Here is a 24,053-nt window from a genome sequence, read left to right as displayed (position 1 = left end):
TTGCCTCCTTTCATTGATCAGAATTTTATTTTCTCGGCCTTTAAAAGTTTTGACTAAATAAAATATTCCTGTTAATTACAAATAATTTATAAGACTAAGAAGATTACCTGATATATTCCTGACTTTGATTTAATTTCTTCGAAAGATATTTCAAAGCTTTTTGACTTGGAAAAGTAGAATAAGAAATAGTAGCAGGGTATTCTGTTTCTTCACATGGAACAGGGCAGCTAGAATTATGTGTTCCCATTGTACATAATCCCTTAACTTCAATGAGGTCTGAAATGAAAATCAGGACAGGATATTCAGAGAAGAGGACTATTCTAGAGTGGGGAGGACAGAGCTTTTAAAAATTTTATCATTTTATTTTCAAAGCTAAAAAAGTGGCTAACGAGTTCTAGCATTACTTTCTTAGCAAATGGTGTTTATATTTTATTTATATTTCAGTATGAATAGAGCAAAGGAGACAGAATATGAAACACGGGAGTTGTTATCTTCTAAATTCATTGAGTCATTGGATTCTTATCTTTGTTAGAAATCAGAAATTCTTTCCAGAAAAGTCTCTGGGCTTATTTCCATAAAATAGTATTCATTTGGACAGGAAAAAGATGGAAAGTTGTTTATCTGACATTGTGTCTCTTTGAGAAGAAATTTCAAACATAATCCTGGGAGCCAATGACGCAGGTTTAAAGTAAATTTACTCTTGGGTTTATCACAAGTTCTGTGAAATATGTGGCTGGGTGTTGAGATTCTCTGATATCTGTGGACCCAGTGACTTCTAAATCAGCCACAGAGGTTCTCTGTCCTGTTTTCTCTAGACTTCTGTAGAGCTATTAGGCTATCTTTGCAAATGTATACTGAAAAACTCCCCTGCAGGAGGTGATATTTGTCCCAGTGTCCAGTCTCACTGCTCCTCACTCTTGGTAGATATTCTGGTTCTTGTTTTCCCTGTTGCTTTGTTACTGAAACTCTTTGCTCTTGTGAACCCTTTGTTCACCAAGACCCCCTGATTAATGATAAACTTTGGACTTTCTTTTTCCAGAATCTAACTTTGATACTCCTTCAGGGCATGACTTTTGCACATGTCCTCTAGTTCTTTATATTGGTTAAAACCACCACTCTTTCCCTCTACTCACACAGACACATTCACTCACACACACATATACTCTCACAAACATATACTTGTCTGTGTATCCCATTATCCTACAACATTCTCTGAAGAACTACATGCATGATTTGTTTCCCCAAAATTTCTCTCCAGCCCCCATCAAATACAGGAAATTATAAGGAATTTGACAGTGTACCTCTTAACTCCACTGGTCACTAATTGACTTCTGCATATTCAGCCTCGAAGCTATTAAAAATATATATGAGATCCCTTCTACCCATATCCATTCCATGAAATATTTTACAACAATGAAAAAGAAACTGAATTTCGATTCCTGGTTTACTGGAGATATTTCCACAATGGGATAGAATAGCAAGTTTTATAGGAGGGTATATAATATTATTCTATTTTAATTAAAAAAACCCAAGATTTAACATCATAAATATGAAGCTACATATGTAGAAAAAAATAAAGGTACAATATACTAGAGAGTTAACATTGGTTAGGGGTTAAGATAAACAATATGAAAGCAAAAAAAAATGTTGCTTAAGAAGAAATTGTCCCCAGTAAAGGTGGCATGTATGATTTTGATCTCATTTGCATAAGATTTTTATATATGCATTTATGTATGTATTTATATACAATATATGTATAATTGAATGAATAAATGAAAGAATGGTCACCTAAATAATGACAGTAATTCTCAGACTGATGCAACTTCTGTTGATTTCCACAAGATTCTTCTCTGTTCTGCAATGTTTGAACTAGTCACAACATGCATGCTTTATGTAATAAGAAAAATGCAACAATGCTATTTTGATTATACAAAAGTATCAAATTTAAAAAAGCATAAAACCTAGAAATAAAAATCAAAACTCTCTTGCTGTTACTTTGTGACTGAAAATTTTTTAATTCAGATTTATCTTGAAATCAGAGGGTTTTGTTTTGCTTTGTTTTGTTTTACTGTCTATGTTTATAAAAGCTACTGTGCTTAATTTTAAGAACACTGGAAAACTCCCTCTTTACAGTTTCTATTCTGTTTCATTTCTGGACTGGCCATAATATGATTTAATGTGCTGTATAGGGGCGCCTGGGTGGCTCGTCATTAAGCGTCTGCCTTTGGCTCAGGTCATGACCCCGGGGTCCTGGGATCTAGCTCCCCATCAGGCTCCCTGCTCAGCGGGGGACCTGCTTCTCCTTCTCCCTCTCCCTCTCCCCTGCCTGTGCTCTCCTGCTCTCTCTGTGTCAAATAAATAAATAAAATCTTTAAAAAAATAAAAATAATGTCTTGTATAACTCTGAGCAACTTTCATATAAATCCTGAGACTAAAGAAGTAAATTAAACCACTCACCAAGTGTAGGAGAAACACAGTTGTAGAACTTTTGTAGGTCACATTCTATCCCATTTCCTTAAAAATAATAAGTGTAAACATAGAAACTTTACATTTTGTGAAATAAGTGATATAATGACAAAAATACCTTTCATCCATCCATCCATCCATCCATCCATCCATCCATTCTTTTGCAAAACAAAACAAAACAAAAACTACACAAACATGTTAATATCTAAAGAAAATATACATTGGGAGGAAAAATAGTAATGTTTTTGTTTATTTCCATGTTTCTTTTCCTCTGTCTATATCATGCTAAAATCCTTTAAGTGGAGATATTAATTTAAAAATGTAGCTTTGAAATTTAAAATTGTCTCACATTTACCATCTCATTTGTTCCTACACTAAACCTGTGATGTGGGAGTCATCATTTTACAAATAAAGAAACTAAGGTTCAGAAAGTGGCTTGTCCAAGCCCCTGCAAGGGAATAGGGCTTGGTTCACTTTCTGTCCTGCTCCCTATATCTATTGATTGATTGGTTTTTATTTTTTATGGTATTATTTGAAGGACGCACAACGTACCGTGTACTTCTTTTTTAAAAATTTTTATTTAAATTCCAGTTAGTTACCATACAGTGTAATATTAGTGTCAGGTGCACAATTTAGTGATTCAACACTTACATCCATTGATTTAAATAACTCGCACACCTGGTGGGCTGCCTTTCTAGTGGTCAGACGGGGCAGGTAAGTACCAATATTAGTAATCACTGGCTGTGGACCTTGAGAGAAATTGTAAAATCAATATGTAGCAGAGCTGAGTTTAATTCCAGGCTGATTCTAAAGCTTTAGTCATTGCACCTTAACACAAATACTTGTCTATTGCTATAACCTTTGCAGTCCCTAGGGTTAGGCTCAGTGTTTATTTAATGCTCTTGTAAATAACCAAAAGAGATAGTCTATTTACAAGTTGTAGATAAATTTGGCTAACTATGAGGCAGTGTTCTTTGTAAGGGAAATGAAAGAAGCAAAAAAAAAACCCAAAAAACAAAACAAAAAAAACACCTACTTCAGGCATTAAATTAATAAAACAACCCTCTCTTTTCCAAAGTATGCCTTGCTTCTTCTAATGGTATTTGTCCCATTACAAAGAACAATGACATTTTGGAAACAATCCATATCTGAAAAGCTGATTTTCAGGATTGCCTCTGCAAATTGTTCATAGAGGTACTTTTGCTATTTCATTTAATGACTATAGATCTCAATTTCCTCATCCATAGTAGACTTAGAGGGATATGTGAGGATCAAACCAAATAAGATATCATTCTGAAAACATTTGGTATATGCTAAAGTTTATAAAAATGCCATGATTTGTATTTTATAGTTCATCTTGTTTCTGGTCCATATTTGTTATCCAGTTCAATTTGCAAGAAGTAATACATTATTAAATTATAAACATTATAATCTATCTACCAATTCAGATTTTTTTCCCCCAGAAACTTTGGAAAGATAACTAGGCATGACAAATCAGATCCAGCATGAGCAGTTTTATAGAATGACAGTTTGGGATTATTGGCCAGAGACCAATAATCAGAATTCTAGAAAAAAGGAAGTGATGATTCTCCAAATTCCTAAGAAGCAGTTTGTCAACTAGAAACCATTGTTAATAAGAGCAGAGGTGGTGGGGCACCTGGGTGGCTCAGTCATTAAGTGTCTGCCTTGGGCTCAGGTCATGATCCCAGGACTCTGGGATCGAGTCCCGCATCGGGCTCCCTGCTCCACGGGGAGTCTGCTTCTCTTTCTGACCCTCCCCCTTCTTGTAGTCTTGCTCTCTCAAATAAATGAACAAAATCTTAAAAAAAAAAAAAAAAGAGAGAGCAGAGGTGGCATTAGTCTACCTGTGTATGAGAGGTAGTGCGTGCATGTGTGTGTGCACACCTGTGTGTGTGAGATGGGCCATAGCAGCCAATTTAAAGAGCCAAACTGGTATTGCCTTTAATACACTCTCCATTTCTTTATGAATTTGCTGGCCAAGGGGGATGAGGCAAATCTGAATAAAAATAACCAAGACTTACATAGAATATATTCTGTGTCAGACGTGTTTCAAACCACTTACACGCTTCTTTCATCTGTACGACAATCCTCTAAGGTAAGACACTGTTAGTGTTCTCCCCATGTTATAGGAAGTACAGAGAGGTTTAGTCTAAGGTCATGGAGAGGAGAAACTGTGTAGCTGAGATGACCAGCCTGGTTCAGAGTCCAGCTCTGATCCACCCACCCTTCTCTACTGCTTCTTTCAGTGTCTGCTGCGAATATCCCTGGCTCCGGAAATGTTCCAAATTGTACACGGAGGGGGCCTGGAGCTGTTTTTCTGACCACAAAGAAAAGAATTTCCCAAAAATGATATATTCAGGGTTGATTAAGATTTATATAGATGATCTAATTTCTCTTTCGAATTGAGAAAATGGTGATGATCGGTTTTAGATATTTAAGAGCACCCAATTTTCCATCCTGAAAATAAGAATTGGAGACTGGCTCAATTTTCTTTTCTTTTCCCGAAATCTCTGATCTAATTCCATGATTTAAGATCTGTCAGGTAAGGTCATTATTTGTCAAGTAGATGACTTTCCCTTGGCATAGATTTCATAAGAATGGAGAACAATTTTATGATACGTTATTTCCCATGATTCAAGTTAAATAAAAATAATTACATAAGAGGAAATTTATCATTCTTTATTTACCAGGAAGCAGAAAAGGTAAACATCCACATTGTTCTTGTATGTGCTGAGCTTTACATTCCTTCAAGCAACCAGAAGTGCTGTAGGTACTAAAATTCTTTAGCTTGATGTTAGGGTTGCATTCTCCCCAAGGGTATTCTTGATGAAATGTCTTAAGAGAAAATAAACACCTGGCTCACGAGGTATACCTGAGTCAATCCATACATTTCCATTCCAACAAGAGAAGCTAATATATATATATATTTTTATTTTTCTCTCAGCGCTCTTTGATTTTTTTTTTAATTGACTACCTTTGCCTATGATGCTTACTCTATTAGCCTGAAAATCCCTGAAGGTAAATATAACAGTGGTCCTTTAACACATATCCCAGAAGCTCTGTACCTAAAGTGAATCAATAAAATCAGACAGACTGACTGCTCTAAAAATTAACTCATGTAAGAAAAAATAGTATCATTTATGGAAATAACATATTAACATGTTTATAAGTTCACTCCCAAAACAGCAACCAAATTACACACAAAAAATCCTTTACTGAGCACTTATTATGTGCCAGGCAATATGGTAAGTGCTTTTTAAAAAAAAAATTAAGATTTTATTTATCCATTTGAGAGAAAGAGAGCACAGGGGAAGGGGTGCAGGGAGAGGGGGAGAGAGAACCTCAAGCAGACTCCCCACTGAGCACAGAGCCCAACATAGGGCTTGATCTCATGACCCTGAGATCATGACCTGAGCCAAAATCAAGAGTCAGACGCTTAACTGACTGAGCCACTTAGGCGCCTTGTAAGTGCTTTCTTTATGTTATTTTACTTAAACTTCGTAGTTACTGTAATAACTATGAAAAAGAGATATTATCTTTATCCGAGAGAGGAGTTGGAATTTCAGGAAGGTAATCAAGGAAACTGCAGAGCAAGTGAGTGGCAAATGGAAATCTGCCAGACATGCCCTACTCCAAGATTTTTGCTCTTCCCACTTATTTTTCTTCTTCCCAGAACATCCCATTGAGAAAACACAGAGTTCAGCAACGTGAGGGTCTCTTCATGTTTACTGATCCTTTCCATTTCTAATGAAATTTAAAGTTACCCTGAATTTGCCAGGTTTCCCAGCTGCCACTTATATTGTATATGTGAATTCACTGATTTTACTACATATGTACCTCCTAGTAATGGGAAAGAATCTGAAATGAAACTAACTATGGAATTTCCAGAGGTCTTCTAAAGGCATGGCAGAAAGAGGTTTCTAGTGGATGTATTAATGTATATCCACTTACTACCCTACCTGATTGACTCAGATTCTACACCTTGTACATGTTATTTACCTTGACTTGGCGGATTGATACCCGGGCGTGCATTCCCACAGGTGACGACAAGCCTAAACCATCAATCTGTGGCACTTTCTTTGGTGAATGGATAACAAAGATGATTCCAGCATCAACAAAACCGAGGGCTGGGTCATCAGTGAATTCCTCCTGAAACAAACAACCAAAAATTTTCCTCAGTTACAAATTGATATCAATTCTATACAAGGTCAAGATTTCGTTTTATTATCTTGTGAGAACATTTGACTTATTTAAAATCAAATATTCCCTATCACTATCGAATTTCTTTTTATATACAGACTGAAAAGTAAACCCCTAAGATGTACTTTTTATGGTTGAATCACCTGTCAAGGTGTCAACAGTTTCTATAGATTACTTTCGCCTTAGATGAATACCATAGTACATATCATGACTGCTAATCGTCTGATTTCCTAAGGGCCCTCTCTTCACCTTGTGGCCTTTTAGTTGCTTCTTTCTTGGCTATTCTCTTTGCTTCGCTTGTTTTAGAAAATCATTTGGCTCCTTTCTTCTCCTTGCAATTAAAATCTCTGGCCTTATTTAAAATCGAAATTCAGGGGTGCCTAGGTGGCTCAGTTGGTTAAGCATCTGTCTTCGGCTCAGGTCATGATCTCAGGGTTCTGGGATGGAGCCCCACATTGGGGTCCCTGCTCAAAAGGGAGTCTGCTTCTCCTCTCCCTCTATCCCTCTATCCCTCCCCCTACTCATGCTCACTCTCTCTCAAGTAAATAAATAAAATCTTAAATAAATAAATAAATAAATAAAATTGAAATTCATTTCCCCCTAAGATCGAAGATTTACACTATGTTTTTAATACCCATGCTCTTCTATAAATCCTATGCCAGATGAAAAAAATGAACACTAAACTTCTGGTGATTTTGTTATTAAAGATTTTCCTTGACTTACAATGAGGTTACATCCTGATAAACCCACTGTAAGGTGAAAATATCATAAATCAAAAACGAATTTAATACACTTAACTTACAGAACATTATAGCTTAGCCTAACCTATCTTAAACATGCTTAGAGCACTCACTTTGGCCCACAGTAGGGCAAGATCATCTAACACAAAGCCTGTTTTCTAACAGAATGTTGAATATTTCATGTAATTTATTGCATATGGAACCGAAAGTGAGAACCAGAATGGTTTATGGGTACAGTATGGTTGCAAGTGTATCCGTTATTTATGCTGGTGATTGCGTGGCTACCCGGGAGCAGGCTCTGCCCAAAATCACAAGAGCGTGTCGTACCACATATCGCTAGCCTGAGAAAAGATCCAAATTCAAAATCTGAAGTATGACTTTGACTGCATATGTATCACTTTTGCAGCATTGTAAAGTTGAAAAATTGTAAGTGGAGACATTGTTAAGTCAGGGACTGTCTGTAGTTGTAATTTTAGATTATGAGGAGAAAGATAGGGCTTGGGAGTATGATGATTTTTCCTGTGAATGGGTCAACTGCATATGTAATTACATTTAATAAACATGCTTAATATTCTATTTGTAACTCAGGACCCTATTTCTCCTGGGTCTGTTATGACTCTCTAAGAAACACTCAACTAGCTAGTCTGGACAAGTACTTAGGAGCCATTTACTTATGGAATATTACTTTGCATTTGCAGATTTTAATTGCATTCTAAAAATATTTGGGAAATTCTAGTTTGTAAAATTCATAATATAATATTTGAACAGACTATATGGCTAGTATTTAAATGACCTAGAAATATAAATCAAATATATGTACAATAAATATATATATATATACATTTATATATAAAATCAAATATATATACATGCATTGTACTGTGCAGTACTTTGTTGGAACAAAAAGTGTCTTGAGTGGGGTGCAAGAGGAAGTTATGAAACATACCTTAAAGAAAAATTGTTTGAAAGTAGCCAATGGCCCCATTCACTTGGATTGGGAGATAGGATAGTTCAATGGGATTTGGGGAAACTAAGTTTATTTCTCAACTTCACATTAATCATATGATTTTGGATGCTTAATTTATCAACATTTCAGAATCTTCATTTACCAAAGCACAGTAACGAAGCAGAATATCTCTACATGTGTAATACTAGGAACAGCTGTATCCCTTGGTGGGGGGAGCTCTACCAAGTACCCTTGAAGCTGACAACCACTGCATTGCTTAGGTGTCTGGAAATCTGCCTCTCAGGCCTAAACACTTAAACTTCTTGGACCAATTACAAGTTTGTAGAAGCTAGGCTTAAGCAAAGTCAATTTATACAACATTCTTTATATAACAAGTATTTTTTTAGTCATCCTTCAGACTATAGATTCCATGGTTTGTCAAATGTGCATAAATGACTCCTTTCTAAAACATATTGCCTTTTTTACATAAAAGTCTTTCCAAAAATATTCTTAAAATACATGAAGTCATTTTAAATTAACTATATACATTGTGATTAGAAACTTCTGTCTTCCTTATTTTGTGGCATGAACATTTCTGGAGTCACAAAAATGACAGTCAGTAGTATAGTTAAAAATGTCCATGTTATGCCTCTAAATTTTGATTTTTTAATCTCCGAGTCAATATTTGCATCCATGGGACTCCAGACTAGGCTAACAAAAACTGAAGTAGTACCAACGGTGGGAACAGTATGACAGGGCAAAATATTTTGATCAAATCTTTTGAAACCCCTACACATTCCTGTTTGTCTTGACCCCTGGTGAGGTTTAAGAAAATTCAGTACCTGATTGACATTGAAGAGCAAGCTTAAGCCTCTTCCAGAGACACTGACTTTTTCCTTTGCTTGAATATTTTCACCATGATTAAAAGTAAAACAATTTCCATATTCAGTGAAGACATGTGCGAAGTCCTCAATATGAAAATAATCCAAATGAAATGTAATTAGTTAGGTATTTTGGCCACTTTTGAAGTTTAAGTTGCTCTAACTTTAAAAAAAAATCAGATGTCTAAATGAGAAAGCAGAAATATCAGAAAGAATAGGTAATATGGTGATTCTGGTTTGTGTCCATTAATAGTTTTTATTTTTTTTAATATGCACTTGTCAATCTGTATGTGATTATCTCATTGAGATTTTTTATGTAAATAAGCATGTTTTAAAAAGTTATTTGTTGGATATTTAGTAAGGATTCATGGAAACATGTATTCTTACCTATGGAGAAGGCTCTCACATCCTCTCTTTGAGGAACCTCCCCCTCCCCCACCATGTTGGGGCAGCCAATCACATTGCTCTGCTTCTTGGGGGATCCTCTTCCTCCAAATGCCGATACCACAGAGGCACCCATATGTTAAAAACTGGACCAATCTGAATACCCCACTCCCTCACTTCAGTGATTGGTTTCAGAATTGACATGTGTCCTAAGTAAAGCTGATCAGTCTTGCATGGAATTATTAAGAGGATACTGGAGGGTTAACCTATGATAATGAGAGGCGAGGGTTGTCAGCAGTCCTCATGGCTCTGTGAGGAAAATTCACACAGGAAAAAACCAACGTGAGTCATGAGAAAGAAAGAGAGAGAGAATGTTAATGATGTTGTCAAAGTGTTTTGGTTGAACCTTTTCTGAAGCCAGTCCTACTCTTAAGAGTTCCCTGTTAATTAAACCAATGCATTCTTTCTACTCTTTAGCTGCCAGAGGTGGGTTTCTGTGAGTTGCAACTGAAAAATTCCTGTCTAATACAAAATTTCTTGGTGACAAGTTTAAACATGTTGGTTAGTAAATAACAAGCAACACAGAAGAACTTCTCTAAATTAAGAGTTTAGAACTGGGCTTCATGTCAGTCAGATGTCTGTCAGGCCTTTTTTTGTCTGTTTTCTGTGCGCTAAGGAAGGCTACCAGAAGGATAAGGAATTGTGTCCCAGAATCACGAATTTGTGAAGTTTACTCGGAATCACCTAACAACACTTGCTACAGAATTACTGATACTAGAACTAGGGTGTCAAAGTGCCTACATATACCTTTGCTAATAGTTTCCAGGGATACCCAACATTTTATCTGAAATGTAAATTAATTATATAAAGGATAAAAACAGGATGTTATGAGTGATTAGAGAAATATATATAATTTTCACAGTCAAATGCTGGTGGCTGCTCATTTTCTACAGCCTCCAAGCGAAAAAAAAATTTTTTTTGAATGTTGGCTCCTTAATGATAATAAAAATGCTATCTTGGAATATGTTATTGAAGAATGAGAAATATTAAAATATTCCCTTGGGTTAATTTTTTTTTTTTTTTGGAGACTATCCTGCAATAAAAGTAATCAAAGATTTCTGTTCTCTATCTTCTCTTATCTAACCACCTGAAAAAAGAAATATGTCTCATGTGTATTCCACACCCCCTGATGTCATAAGGCTGAGCTAATGAAATATACTCTTTGAGCAAATTTAGATTGATTCCCCATGAAAGTAAACTTGATCTGAGTGTGAAACAGTACAGTGCAGTCGTTTATTATGTTGATGATATTTGAAGAAATATCAAATTGTTACCTGTGGACCACAGGGCTTTCCAAAAAAGTCACATTCCAACAGAGTGCTATTGTTGAGATAAAAACCATTTTCTTTTACAAACTCTGTAATGCTGAAGTTTTGATGACTTGCAAGAAAATCAATAGCTTCTTTAAAGCCAGTGTAATTGGACCTGATTTCCCGAAAATGGAGGACTTTGTATACCATATTCCATAAGAAAAAAATAACGCTAAATTTGGCTGCAGCTTCTGTTTGGAACCTATTAGTAGGAATAAAGGCAATATTTAGAATAGCAAACACTTATGATCTAGAGGACAGACATCAAACATCTTGACCCTATTAGCTTCTCCAGCTTATCTGCTACATTCTCCTTCATTCATAATACATTCAAGCAAAACTGAATTCCTAAGAGGTCTTTGCCACATCCTGCAATTTGCCTTGTATTTGAACGTGTCGTTTCATTTACCTAGAATACTTTCCAGACCTTGATCTGGATACATCCTAATGGATCTTCAAGACCTAACATGAAGAGAGAGGTGGGAATGCGAAGTTACTAAGAATATAGACTCAGGGGCCAGATTTCCCAGGTTCAAATCCCAGCTCTGTCATTGTGGCTTTGTACTGTGCCCATGTGGTTATGTTGGAACTATTTTCCAACATCTTCCTTGTATATGACTGGTTACAATGGTAGAGTGGGAACTTCAGTCTCAGACGCACTTTGTGGTACATCTCCTGACTCAGCTTGTTAGTATGGGGCAACAACCAGGACTGGAGCCGCTTAATGGTATGACATCATTTCACTGAGACTCCGGTTTCCTCACTTGTAAAATCAGGGTATGTTAAAAACCTACCTCAAATGTTATTTTGATGATTAGGTTATTTTTCCTAAAACATTTAGAAGTGTGCCTGGAATATAGTGAGAGTCTCAACTATTCATGAAATTAATGCCCCCTTTATTGTCCAAATATTTTCCTGGCAATTAAAGCAGAAGGAACTTATTTGCCCTAACTACAATAAGTACGCTGTTAATTCCCTTCTGCTGAGCAATTTCTGCCTTGCCTTATGTATGGTTGTTTATTTGCGTACCATATATTCTTTTCAAAATTTGATTGGTATTTTCATATTTTGGATATTATGTAAGTCTTGAAACTGAACAAACACTCTCCATTCAAATTTACTGCTAGAAAGCATAGAATGAAGAGTATATCCACTCTTGCTAAGTACACAGAGCCATGTCGTGCTTGGGTTGTGTGTATGTGATCTCACTCCTGGACTTCTTTTCTGACCCAGATTTTATATTTTACCTTCACTTTCTATTATCTTTTGCTTTCTCCTACAAGCCACATTAAACCCTTTTTCAGTCAAGGTAGAGCATATATAAAACAAAACATGGAAAATAAAAAACACACCCAAACCAGCATCATACATCCTTTTAGAGATGAGAAACTGTTTTCATGGTCAAGTCTAAATAGAATCTCTTACTTAACCAGCTTTGAACCTTGAAGGCCTGCCTTATATCCACCAGCCCAGGCTCTAGAATCCTATACATATCCTCTTTTGACTTCCCCTTTCCTTAGAGACACTATTAACTGATGGTGGTATTCTGCCTAACGAGAGTATATCCAACAACCTTGCTTTTCTTGGTCAAATGTGTTTCTAGTGATCTTTGGGGAGTTAACAGTCTACATTTGTAAGTGATTTGGGGTGGGGGTGGATCACAGTGGTAGACCTAATTGAGGAATGGACCTTGAACTTCCTTCAGCTTTCTATCTCTCTGAATGATGACACCATACCAGGGATCTGCTCCAAAGCCCTGCAACTTTGGGGGTTCTACCCAGGCTGATAGTAATGTTCACTGGATTCTTTTCAAAACGACTATGCAGAGAAAAGAAAGAATTCTCACACGTGTAGGAGGTATAAATAAAATAAATGAAGAGGGTAAAAGGGAGGGCATTTTAAAATATTCTTTTGAAATGATTTTTTTATTACATCAAAATAGTTGAGACCATGAGGGCGATTTAGGCTGATGAACTAGACTTAATGAATAAAGTTAACAATGTTTGGAACAAAGGAAGTAAAAAAATTGAGACATATTGTTCAGCCTAACACCAAAGTGTCTTGCTCTGAGTCTTTCCGACTTTAATTTAAATTTCTAAACCTGCCCACGTCTATTCTTTCAGAAATCTTGCTTAGTTAGAGTTTGGCTTACTCTTTTATTTAACATACACTAGTAAGAGGTTGGCAAAAGAAGACACTAATAAAAATGCATTGCTTTGTTGCAACAAGTTAGTAAGTGATAGCCAGTTACAGAATGCATGTGGGAATGTCTCTAACTACACACCCCAGATTTGGGGACACAAATACACACGTTCCATCTGATGTCCAAGTTGATGCCTGACTCAGCCCTTCATCAGATCCCACCAAAACAGATCGAAGCCTAGCATGTATTAACAAGAAATGTATATTTTGCAGATCATTTTATGGAGAGGAAAAATAGGGAAGAACGTCTGCTGTTTGGATTCTCCTATGAGCCAATTTTAGTCTCTTACAGTTCTCTACGGAAATAAAATCTTTGACATGTACTCATTTTATCTTTGTATAAGAGTCATGATTTTATCTTTGATTTAAAATCCCTTACCTCATATTTAAACAGTAGATTTGGAATAAACCAAGAAGCACAGTGACTACTGGGAAAATAAACGGAACTTGAGTTACTCATTCTAATACAATAGCTCAAATAACATCCGTATTCACTATATCCAGTCATTATTTCTGTTTTTATTCTTTATTTATTTTATTTCTGTGTTTAGCAGAAGAAAACAAATTTCAGAGGTTTTGTTGTTGTTGTTGTTGTTTTGTTTCTTTACCAAATATGATATAATGGAAATCTGTGATTAATTTTATGCTGAAGATAGTTTAGTGAACAGGTTTAACACAGGAACATCTGAGAGTCACTAGAATAGATCCCACAGGAACAAAACCACACGCAGTATTGCAATTCTTGGAATTTATTGTGAGGTGTGATTTTTATAAACCTGCCAAATGTATCCTGATGAGTTTAAGTCCTCTTTATTTAGTCATTGCTTCGTGGGAAAGAACTTTTCAAGATTAAAACTAATAAGTATTTTTCAGTCAACTGTGAATGAAACTATACCTACAAACCCAGCTGTGTTGGCAATTCAGCATGAATATATAAAGAAGGTTAATTTTGATGAAACAATTGACAAATTTGCAAAAGGCTGAAAAACGGAAGCTACGATGCTACAATTATTCATCACACTGACAGATCCAAAATAAAGGTCTTTTCTTTTTATTTCAAAAGTACATTAATGTTAAAAATTATCAATGTATTACTTTTTTCCTATTTTTGTATTATATTTACTTAATTAAATTTTTTTAGAACAAATACATAGAGGCCATTTTGCTGTATGTTTAATTTCATAATTGTAACTGAAAATAATTTTGTTATATAAAGGAGGGGAATGTTACAAAAATTATCTACTCTAGGCCGTCATATACCTTGCACAGGCCCCTGAGACCCATGGTAAAAAGTAAACCCTTCCTAATAATCTGAGAAAAATCTGAGAAAATTTCCTCATCTCAGGTATCGATTCCTGCTGATAAGGTAGTTTAGCAAGAGTACAGATATTAGGAGCCAACAGCAGACCTTTTTTCCAGTCCCTAACAAGTGACTTTAAGAAAATAGCAATGGGCGGTGCCTGGGTGGCTCAGTCATTAAGCGTCTGCCTTCGGCTCAGGTCATGATCCCGGGGTCCTGGGATCGAGCCCCGCATCGGGCTCCCTGCTCAGTGGGAAACCTGCTTCTCCCTCCCCCACTCCCCCCTGCTTGTGTTCCCTCTCTCGCTGTGTCTCTCTCTGTCAAATAAATAAATAAGATCTTTAAAAAAAAAAAAAAGGAAATCGCAATCGTACGCTTTATTTTCTCTCGTGTGAATTGGAGGCAATGCAGCTTAGAATAATGGTCTTCAGACTGGGACATGTATTGACCTGAGGGTACGCATGCACAGTCAATTTTAAGGGAATAAATTTCCAGATCTTCAACTTTCACCTAAGATTTAAAAAGAGCCTATGTTCACAATGGTACTTTTCCCATTTATGAGAGTTTTTACCTGTCACTCATCATAAATCTTAGCATATACTAATGCATACTGGTGTTTGGCAAACTCAGAGCTTCTAGTAGACCCATACACAGTTAAATTGTATCTTGCCTCAGAAAAGACCCTAAGAATTAATCAAGGCTCCTTAAATTTTGTCTTGCTTTGTCATGCACATATTTCTGATTAGGGTGAAGCTTGGCATTAGACACAAGGGGTTTGAGCACTTGCTGGGATCTTCTGAATTGAGAAAAGCTATAGTAGTACAGAGTAGTACAATTTGTTATTTTAAATGTAGCTGGGTTATTCTGTGCGACTTCTCGATTATTGAGAAAATCAAGTAAAGTCCGTAGATAACAATTTATGTGATTTATATCAATGTGCTTTATGCAATAAAATCGCTAAAACTTCATGGAATCACATAAAATATTTATTCTTATGACCGTTGATCCTTATCCTACTCTATCTCGTAAAATTTATAATATTTTTGATCTCCTAAAATAAGAAATAAACTTATTTGAAATTACAGTTTAAAATTTAGATATCAATTTAAAATATGCATGTAGAATAAATAGTTTTTCAAAGTTCCATTATATGGCCCAAGAGCTAAAACGTTTGAAGACCACTGGCTTTGAGAACCAGACAGTAGACGGCTTGAGTCCCTTCCCTCATCAGCCAGTAATTTGCTGAACTATATTGAGTAAGATGCTCATATACTGAGATTCAAAGTATCTACCTATAAAACTAAACTCTGGGAGATGAAAATGTCTCCTACCCCTACAGTACAGATGTCACCTAAGTTCTTTGTCATCTAAGAAAGAATAACTCCCTTATAATTAAGAATTTCCCTATTCTGTAACTAAAGTTTCTAAAATATTGAATTTTTTTTTTTTTGCTCTGGGTATTTACGGTATCTAACTGAGCTAGAATACACTATCAGTTTTTTTTAAGATACACCAACACAAGAGCCTAAATCGTTGATTTGTGATTTGAGCTATGCAAAATGAATTACATTTTTATACTAAAAATTATGAAAATACATATATCATAGATTATTAAATATTTTCTTTGAGATCTTTCTTTATTTCTAGAACAGGTGCTTGCAGCTATAAATTTCCCTGGCAGCATGGCTTCAGTGGCATCCCATAATTTTTTTAAAAGATTTTCTTTATTTATTTGAGAGAGAGAGAGAGAGAGAAAGCGCATGCAAGCGGGGGGAAAGGGAGGAGTAGAGGGAGAGGGACAAGCAGACTCTGCCCTGAGCTTGAAGCCCACCATGGGACTCTATCCCATGACTCCGAGATCAGGACCCAAGCCAAAATCAAGAGTCAGATCCTCAACTGACTGAGCCATCCAAGCACCCTGGCATCCCATAAGTTTTGTTATGTTGTATCCTCATTTTTCATTCACCTCAGAGTATTGTCTAATATTTTATTTCTTCTTTGACTTGTTGGCTATTAGGGTGTTTAATATCCACACCTCAGTTTCTTTCTATTAATGATTTCTGATTTCACTCTATTGCTGTTGATGGACATACTCAGAATGATTTCAGATCTTTTGAATTTATCGAAGTTTATTTTATGGCCTTGCCATAAATGTTTCACGTGCACTTGAGAAGAGTGTGTATTCTGCGGCTATGGCATGGAATGGCCCACAGATTCTTTTAGGTCTAGTTTGTTTCTGGTTTATATGGATGTTCAAGTCTGCTCAGTCTTTCGTTTCCTTGTTGAGCTTCTGCTCTGTTGTTCTACTGATTACTGAAAGTGGGGTACTGAAGTATGCAACTGTATATGTTGAATTATATCTTCCTGAGAGATCACCCCTTTTATCATTATAAACTGACTCTCTTTATCTCCAGTAACATACTTTGTTTTAAATTCAATAATGAGAACAATGAATGGGAGTCCCTGTTGCTCCACATTCTCACCGGGATGTGAGGTCTCTTTTAGATTTGGGCCATTCTGATACTTGTCTAGTGGTATCTCATTGTTATATTAATTTGCATTTCCCTGATGACATTTGATGTGGAGCATCTTTTTAGGTGCTCAACTGTCACCTGTACATTTTCTTTGGTGAGGTATTTGTTAATGTCTTGGACTCATTTTTTAATCAAGTTTTTCTTATTTTTAAGTTTTAATAGGTCTCTGTGTGTTCTGGATAACAGTCCTTTATCAGATATGTCTTTGGCAAATATTTCTCTCATTTTGTGGCTTCTCTTTTCATTATCTTAATCTCTCCAGGGCATAGATTGACCTGCAGTCTAATCTAATTAAGTGTGGGCCCCTTTAAAGGAGTAGATTTTGAGGCCAGTCTTTGAGAGTTCTTCTAACCCCAGGAGAACTCTTCTTGTATATCTCTTCTCTGTATTCTTACGAAAAACTAGCTGGCCTATAGTTTAGTTTGTTCTCATAAACCTACTAACTTCCTCTGGATTGTTTACCACCAAAATCTCTGTTGTTTTGAGGGCATCCTTAGGCTTGAACCAGACACTCTGTTACAAGCCAAGTTGAATTTCACCACACTCTGTTACAAGAAGAGTTCCATTAGGGAGAACGGCAGACTTCTTTGTTCTTACGGCCCGCCTCTCCCACTGGGTAAAATATTTATAAGCAGCATTCTGGACAGGGCAGTGGTTTATAGTCTTCTGACCATGGCTCTCTCAGTGTGGAACCTCCACCCTTGAGCAGGCTGAGGTGAAGGCAATTAAGAGTTCTGGTCTACCATGCCCAGGGTAGAGCTTCTACCCTGTAAGTGGGAGTCACGAGTAATGGAACTCCCGGTCTCTTACCTGTACGCAGCTGGAATTTAGCCTTTGCAATATGAAGTTGAACTGAATGAGTAGTGCTGGCAGCCTGCATTTCCTGGCGCACAGTGTAGCCCTTGACTGGAAAGTGGGAAGAGACAGAGCCCTGTCTTTTTGGTCAGACCCACCTAGACCTTAGCTTCACGTCATGTCAAGAGAGAAGGGAGAGGTTTGTGGCACAAGTTCTATAGACTTTCGCTGTTCTTACTGAGATTTAGTGGATTTTTTTTTTTTAAATAAGTGTTTCTTCATTTGCTATATTCCCTGAGGACAATTTCCAGAGACTTTAATGGTTCCTTTTAAAAAATGTATTTAGGTACATTTTATTATATTCTAAATGTTGTAGTAGGTACAATGATTTTCTCTTTTTTTTCTACTAATTCTTTTATTTATTTTTATTTTTTTATTTTTTAAAGATTTTATTTATTTATTTTAAGAGAGAGACACAGTGAGAGAGGGAACACAAGCAGGGGGAGTGGGAGAGGGAGAAGCAGGCTTCCCGCTGAGCAGGGAATCTGATGTGGGGCTCGATCCCAGGACCCTGGGATCATGACCTGAGCTGTAGGCAGACGCTTAACGACTGAGCCACCCAGGCGCCCCACTACTAATTCTTTTAAAAAACTTTATTTTATGTGATAGGAACACTGAACAGAGAGATCTACTCTCTTAACAAATCTAAGTGTACCATTCAGTATTGTTGATTATAGGTACAATGCCGCCCAGCAGGTCTCTAAAGCTTCTTTGTCTTGTATAACTGAAACTTTATGCTTACTGATTACTAACTGCCCATTTCCATTCCCTTTCCCTCAGTCCTTGGCAACCACCATTCTACTCTTTGATTCTATGAATTTAATTATTTCAGATACATTACGTAAGTGGAGTCATGTAGTATTACCTTTTTGTGATTTCATTTAGCATAGTGTCCTCAAGATTTATCCATGCTGTCTCATATTGCAGAACTTCCTTCTTTTATAAGGCTGAATAATATATCAGTGTATGCACATAACATGTTTTGTTTATCCATTTATCTATCAATGGGCATTCAGATTATTTCCACATTTGAGGTATTATGAATACTGTTGCAATCAATATGGGAGTGTTAGTATCTCTTTGAGATCTTGTTTTAAATTCTTTTGGATATATACTTGAAGTAAAATTGCTGGATTATATGGTAAATCTATTTTTAATTTTTTGAGAAGCCTCTGCGCTGTTTTCCATAGTGGATGCTCCCTTGTGCATTCCCACCAACAGTGTACAAAGATTACAATTTCTTCACATTCTCACCAACACTTGCTGTCTTTGTTTTTGTTTTGTTGTTGTTGTTTTTTTATATAATAGCTATCCTGACAGGTGTGAAGCGATATCTAATTGTGTTGTTTATTTGCATTTCTCTGATGTTTAGAGACGTTGAGCGTTTTTTTTTTTTTTTATATATACCTGTTGGCCATTTATATGTCTTCTTCTAAGAAATGTCTATTCAAATCCTTAGTACGTTTTTAAATTGGGTCATTACGTTTTAGGGGGTTTTTGTTTGTTTGCTGTTGAGGTGTAGGAGTTCTTTATATTTTGATGATTTACCCCTCAATGATTGCTTTTTTAAAAATATATATATATATATATATATATTACCAGTTATGGTTGTTTCTCTGAAGAGAAGGTCTGTGAAGTTCCTTATACTGCCATTCTCAAAATAGCATATACATTTTATTTTAATAACAGATATCTTCAACCAACCTTTGCTTGTATTAGAACACAGACCATTTAACATAGACAATAGTTTTAAAAACCTTTGAGGGGTGGGTTGATTTGCTTTTACTCTTGATACACACCTTGACACATATCTAGTAGTCACACAAACATGCTATAATATCTAATACATATGGAACACCTGTCCAAGGAAGATCCCAGGAATGAGACAAAATGGTGTATTTCTTATCTCATCTAATGTAAAAGCAAACGAAGCTCAGAAGATTAAGTGGCTTGTCCATGAACAGGTAGTGGATCGGTGGTGGTTCTTAAGGAAATCAACCCCACCACCACCTCCCAGATAAATACTACACGTGATCTTTCAGGCTCATCCATAGGCAAATACAGGGCTTTCTCTGGAAGGCCTCTTGGGGGACAGCTACCCTCCTACAGGAGACTTAGGGTAATTGTTGAATTGCTGTTTTCTGGAGGGAGTTGTAGTTAAGGACTCAAGAGCAGCAGAACATTAAACCAAGTGTGAGGCTCTTCGAGCTCAGGGCCCTGTGTGACTGCACAGGTCAGACATCCATGAAGCTGGCCCCCCTCTGTTACATTAAAGGTCTCATCGTGAATGCATCCGAACATTTCCTGTCTCCAAACTACTTTTGCTCAGTGGTTCCCTCTTCAGGTTCTTCCTCATCCCCACCTAGAAACTGCTGTTTAGCAGATGTCTAGGGCATCCTTGATACTCGACTTCTGTGATGCCCCAAACATAGCCCATCACCTGTCCCCTGTGCTTTCAGAGCCCTAGAGCATACTTTATGGTACTGCACAATGACCATGCATATTGCATTGTGATTGTTCATGTTTCTCTCTTTTTTGCCGATTAACAAACTCTTTAAGCACAAGGATCCAGACTTTTACGTTGATCTAACCACAGGATTTGGTGTGCTGCCTAGTAAATAATTGTGGAAAGAAAGAAGGAAGAAAAGAAAGAAGAAATCAAATACGCTTCTTTGCCCTCCTAAATTTGGGTTTTTAAGTATAATTTAAGAACTTGATGGGTTTAGATACATTAAATATCACATAATAAAACTCTATATTTCAGTGATACAAGAAAGGTTATACTAACAAAGTTATAGAGACTTATTATACTAAAAGAGGAATTTTTACCTGTTTAAATTACAAAATGTCACAGCTGGGAAGTCGATCTTTTCCACATACTGAACCTCTATAGACGTGGTGGTGGGCCACGTGAAGTAGTTGACCAAGCGACTGTAGATCTGCCATACGACGAGTAAGACTGAGCCCAAGACCACCACCAACCAGATCAGCTTTCGAATTTTGCTCTGGTTGCGAACGATATTGTGCACCCCGTGAAAGGAAGTGGAGATGGCAAAGTCATGGTCAAACTTCTTTCGATCAGTGGGAGATGGCAGCGGTTTCTTGGAAAGGCATAGCTTTATCTTTTCCAAGAGTCCTTACGTTTAACGAAATAATGAAACAAACAAAAGTAGTGAGTCAGAAATCCTCAAAGCTGTCTGTGAGAAACATAACTCAAAGAAGTTCAAACAGGTTACCCTTTGTATGTATAATACATAAATATTCCAAATTCATCTTGGGTTCCATGGTTTCTTTAGGTATCAAGATGGAGATATGTTGATGGCATGGGTCTGATCAAACGGGCAGTTTGCAACTCATAATTTTCAAAAAATTAGCTCTCATTTTTGAAATACAATTTCTTGGGGTGCCTGGGTGGCTCAGTCGGTTAAGTGGCTGCCTTCAGCTCAGGTCAAAATCCCAGGGTCCTGGGATCTGGTTGGGCTCCCTGCTCAGCAGGGAGTCTGCTTCTCCCTTTCTCTCTGCCCCTCCCCCTGCCACTGCATGCTCTCTTTCAAATAAATAAATAAAATCTTAAAAATAAATAAATAAATAAAATACAGTTTCTTGTGGAAGAATCACAAAGTCCCTTAGATGTCATGAGCAAAACCAGGCTGATTCTTCTGAGGGTAGTAAGTGGGGCTAAAAAGCAATCTGATCTACAGTAGTGTATTATGTGGCTGAACTTCTGTAGCTCCCTAGGCTTTGAAACACAACTATTTTACTTCAGTTGGCTAATTTAGTCTGGAATATCTAAAGTTGCATTATCAGTTAAGCAGTGTATCTTCAGCCTCTTGAGAAAGTGAATTAATTCTTTCAATAGTGTCACTAATCAGTCACCTCATGTTTATTTATATTGACTGATAAGGACTGGTAAAGGTGGCCCTAAATTTTTTTCTGGCAGTATAGAACATATTCCGAGTTTTCTGTTGTTTTAATTTGTTTTTATTTTTCTGTAGAAGATATGGAGAATTTCTTCACTGAAGGAAGGCTGCGAACAGCTCAGAGGATGAGATGGTCTTTGAAACAGAAATATCAGGTTCCTGGTCTAGGCCTTGCCTCTTATAACCTGTGCTACTGTTCAGACACTATGCCAAGTTCCTTCATCTTTCTAATACTTGTTTCCTCTTTGGGCGCCTGGGTGGCTCAGTTGGTTAGGCGACTGCCTTCAGCTCAGGTCATGATCCTGGAGTCCCGGGATCGAGTCCCACATCGGGCTCCCCGCTCAGCAGGGAGTCTGCTTCTCCCTCTGACCCTCTCCCCCTTGTGTTCTCTCTCTCTCAAATAAATAAATAAAATCTTAAAAAAAAAAAATACCTGGTTCCTCTTCCATCTGAGAGGCGAATAGTCTTTGCCTCATGAGTTTGTTGTGAATATTAAATAAGATAATACCTGGGGATGGCTTGGTGTATCATCTGAACCATGGTAAGTACTCAATTTGTCTTGGCTATTTTTGTTATTCTGCTAATTTAGTAGTGACGTGGCAAGTGGTAAAATATTCAGGGAGCTTTAAACATTGTCTACAATTCTTATTTAAGAAATGAGTTCTTTTTTTTTTTTTTAAAGATTTTTATTTATTTATTCATGAGAGACAGAGAGAGAGAGAGAGGCAGAGGGAGAAGCAGGCTCCCAAGGAGCAGAGAGCCCCATGCGGGACTCGATCCCAGGACTCTGGGATCATGACCTGAGCCGAAGGCAGACGCTCAACCATCTGAGCCACCCAGGCGCCCAAGAAATGAGTTCTTAATGGCCTCACAAATACTCATAATTAAGTGAGTTGATGTTTACATTTTTTGCTTCAAGAAGTATGATTTCTGTCATCTGATCAGCATTAATTTATTTCTAAAAGGTTTCAATGTGGCTTATCATTAAATCATGATTTAATACTTCATAGGTCCCAGTCAATGAGCTGAGTTTATGTCATGATATATAAAAGGTACCTATAAGCATTTTCTAAGGGACTCCATTTCATTTGCAGTGTTAGGACAGAAGTACAAATTATATTAAAATTATTTTACAGACTATACACTAAGCAGGAAATTTTGTATTCATCTGATTAGCTTGAGTTTAGACAAAAATTTTGTAATAGTCCCACATACTGTTGTTTTTCATATTGAATTAGGTAATGTATATATAAAGTAATGGGCACAGTCCCAGGGCAGAATCAGAAATATAAGAAAAGCTATTATTTTTATTCCCTAGCAAATAAATTTAACAGTGTTCTTTTGTGTATTATGTAGCCATTAGTTACAAACACGAAGAAATGACTCTTACAGAAGGACGACTCAGTCTCTGGGCATCTGGCCCCCTTCCTAGTATGGAGCTCAAAGCTGTTCAAAAGGGAAGAGTAATCTAGTAATCAGTAACTGGCCAACCAAAGTATTGCTGTTTGCAAGCATTACCCTGAAAAATATGTTTCAGGCTTATTTGTTGAAAATCAGCTTGTTTAATATAGATCTGCTCCTTGACTGGAATATTCTTAATCATTTGCTAAGGTTTTAAAAGAATTTTGTAAATAATTACTATTTTACACGAATAGTGAAGAAACAAGGTGAAATATTACCATGAGGAAGGTTAAAATTGGTTTAATAAATGGCACACCAGCGTGCCTGCAAAGCAAAGGAAAAGTCTTACTTTCCTGAACAAAGTAAACACTACGTAATTATGGCAAGTGGCCCTTGCATTGAACACTGATCTTTATAGAGGCATTTTGAGGAACATCAAACATGTTTTGCTGTATTTTTAAAAGTAAAACTTGTAGGCACATGATAAATAGAAACCAAAAAAAAAAAAAAAAAAAACCAAAAGCACACGAAAAAGAAAAACAAACAAAACCAAAAATAGATTCTAGCATATAGTAATATTTTACAACTATTTTCGTTCAACTCCCTCATACAAATTGCTTCTTTCCTATGTAACAAACACTATTACTCATATCCATGAAATATTGGAAATCAGACTTCCCAAATGAAAAAAATAATCCCCCTTTCCCTTGGCTAATGTCTAACCTGTAGGAATGAACATGGTAACCGCTCTGAGGAGTTGACTCCTTACCCACCTTTCTCAGCGGATGCTTTTGGTTTCTCAGCCTGCTCCATTCTCAAGTTCAGCATGCAGA

The 24,053-nt window shown here is 36.6% G+C and overlaps 1 protein-coding gene across 1 annotated transcript in view; it reads right to left on the bottom strand.

Moving 5' to 3' along the window:
* Window positions 1-24,033, bottom strand: part of ASIC5 (acid sensing ion channel subunit family member 5) — a 31,383-nt gene extending 7,350 nt beyond the window's left edge. The window contains exons 1-8 of the mRNA XM_006727273.2: window positions 23,994-24,033; window positions 20,729-21,035; window positions 10,973-11,210; window positions 9,216-9,341; window positions 6,487-6,636; window positions 5,175-5,322; window positions 2,458-2,514; window positions 108-276 (exon numbers count right to left, since the gene is read on the bottom strand). Coding sequence (XP_006727336.2) covers window positions 108-276; window positions 2,458-2,514; window positions 5,175-5,322; window positions 6,487-6,636; window positions 9,216-9,341; window positions 10,973-11,210; window positions 20,729-21,035; window positions 23,994-24,033 — 1,235 coding nt within the window. The remainder of the gene's footprint in view (window positions 1-107; window positions 277-2,457; window positions 2,515-5,174; window positions 5,323-6,486; window positions 6,637-9,215; window positions 9,342-10,972; window positions 11,211-20,728; window positions 21,036-23,993) is intronic.
* Window positions 24,034-24,053: the final 20 nt, after the last annotated feature.

The sequence above is a fragment of the Leptonychotes weddellii genome, chromosome 2 (genome assembly GCF_054177405.1).
Source record: "Leptonychotes weddellii isolate Sample4059 chromosome 2, ASM5417740v2, whole genome shotgun sequence".
Lineage (NCBI taxonomy): Eukaryota > Metazoa > Chordata > Mammalia > Carnivora > Phocidae > Leptonychotes > Leptonychotes weddellii.
Note: the sequence above shows the minus strand (reverse complement) of the source record. Positions and strands in the feature narration are given on the sequence as shown.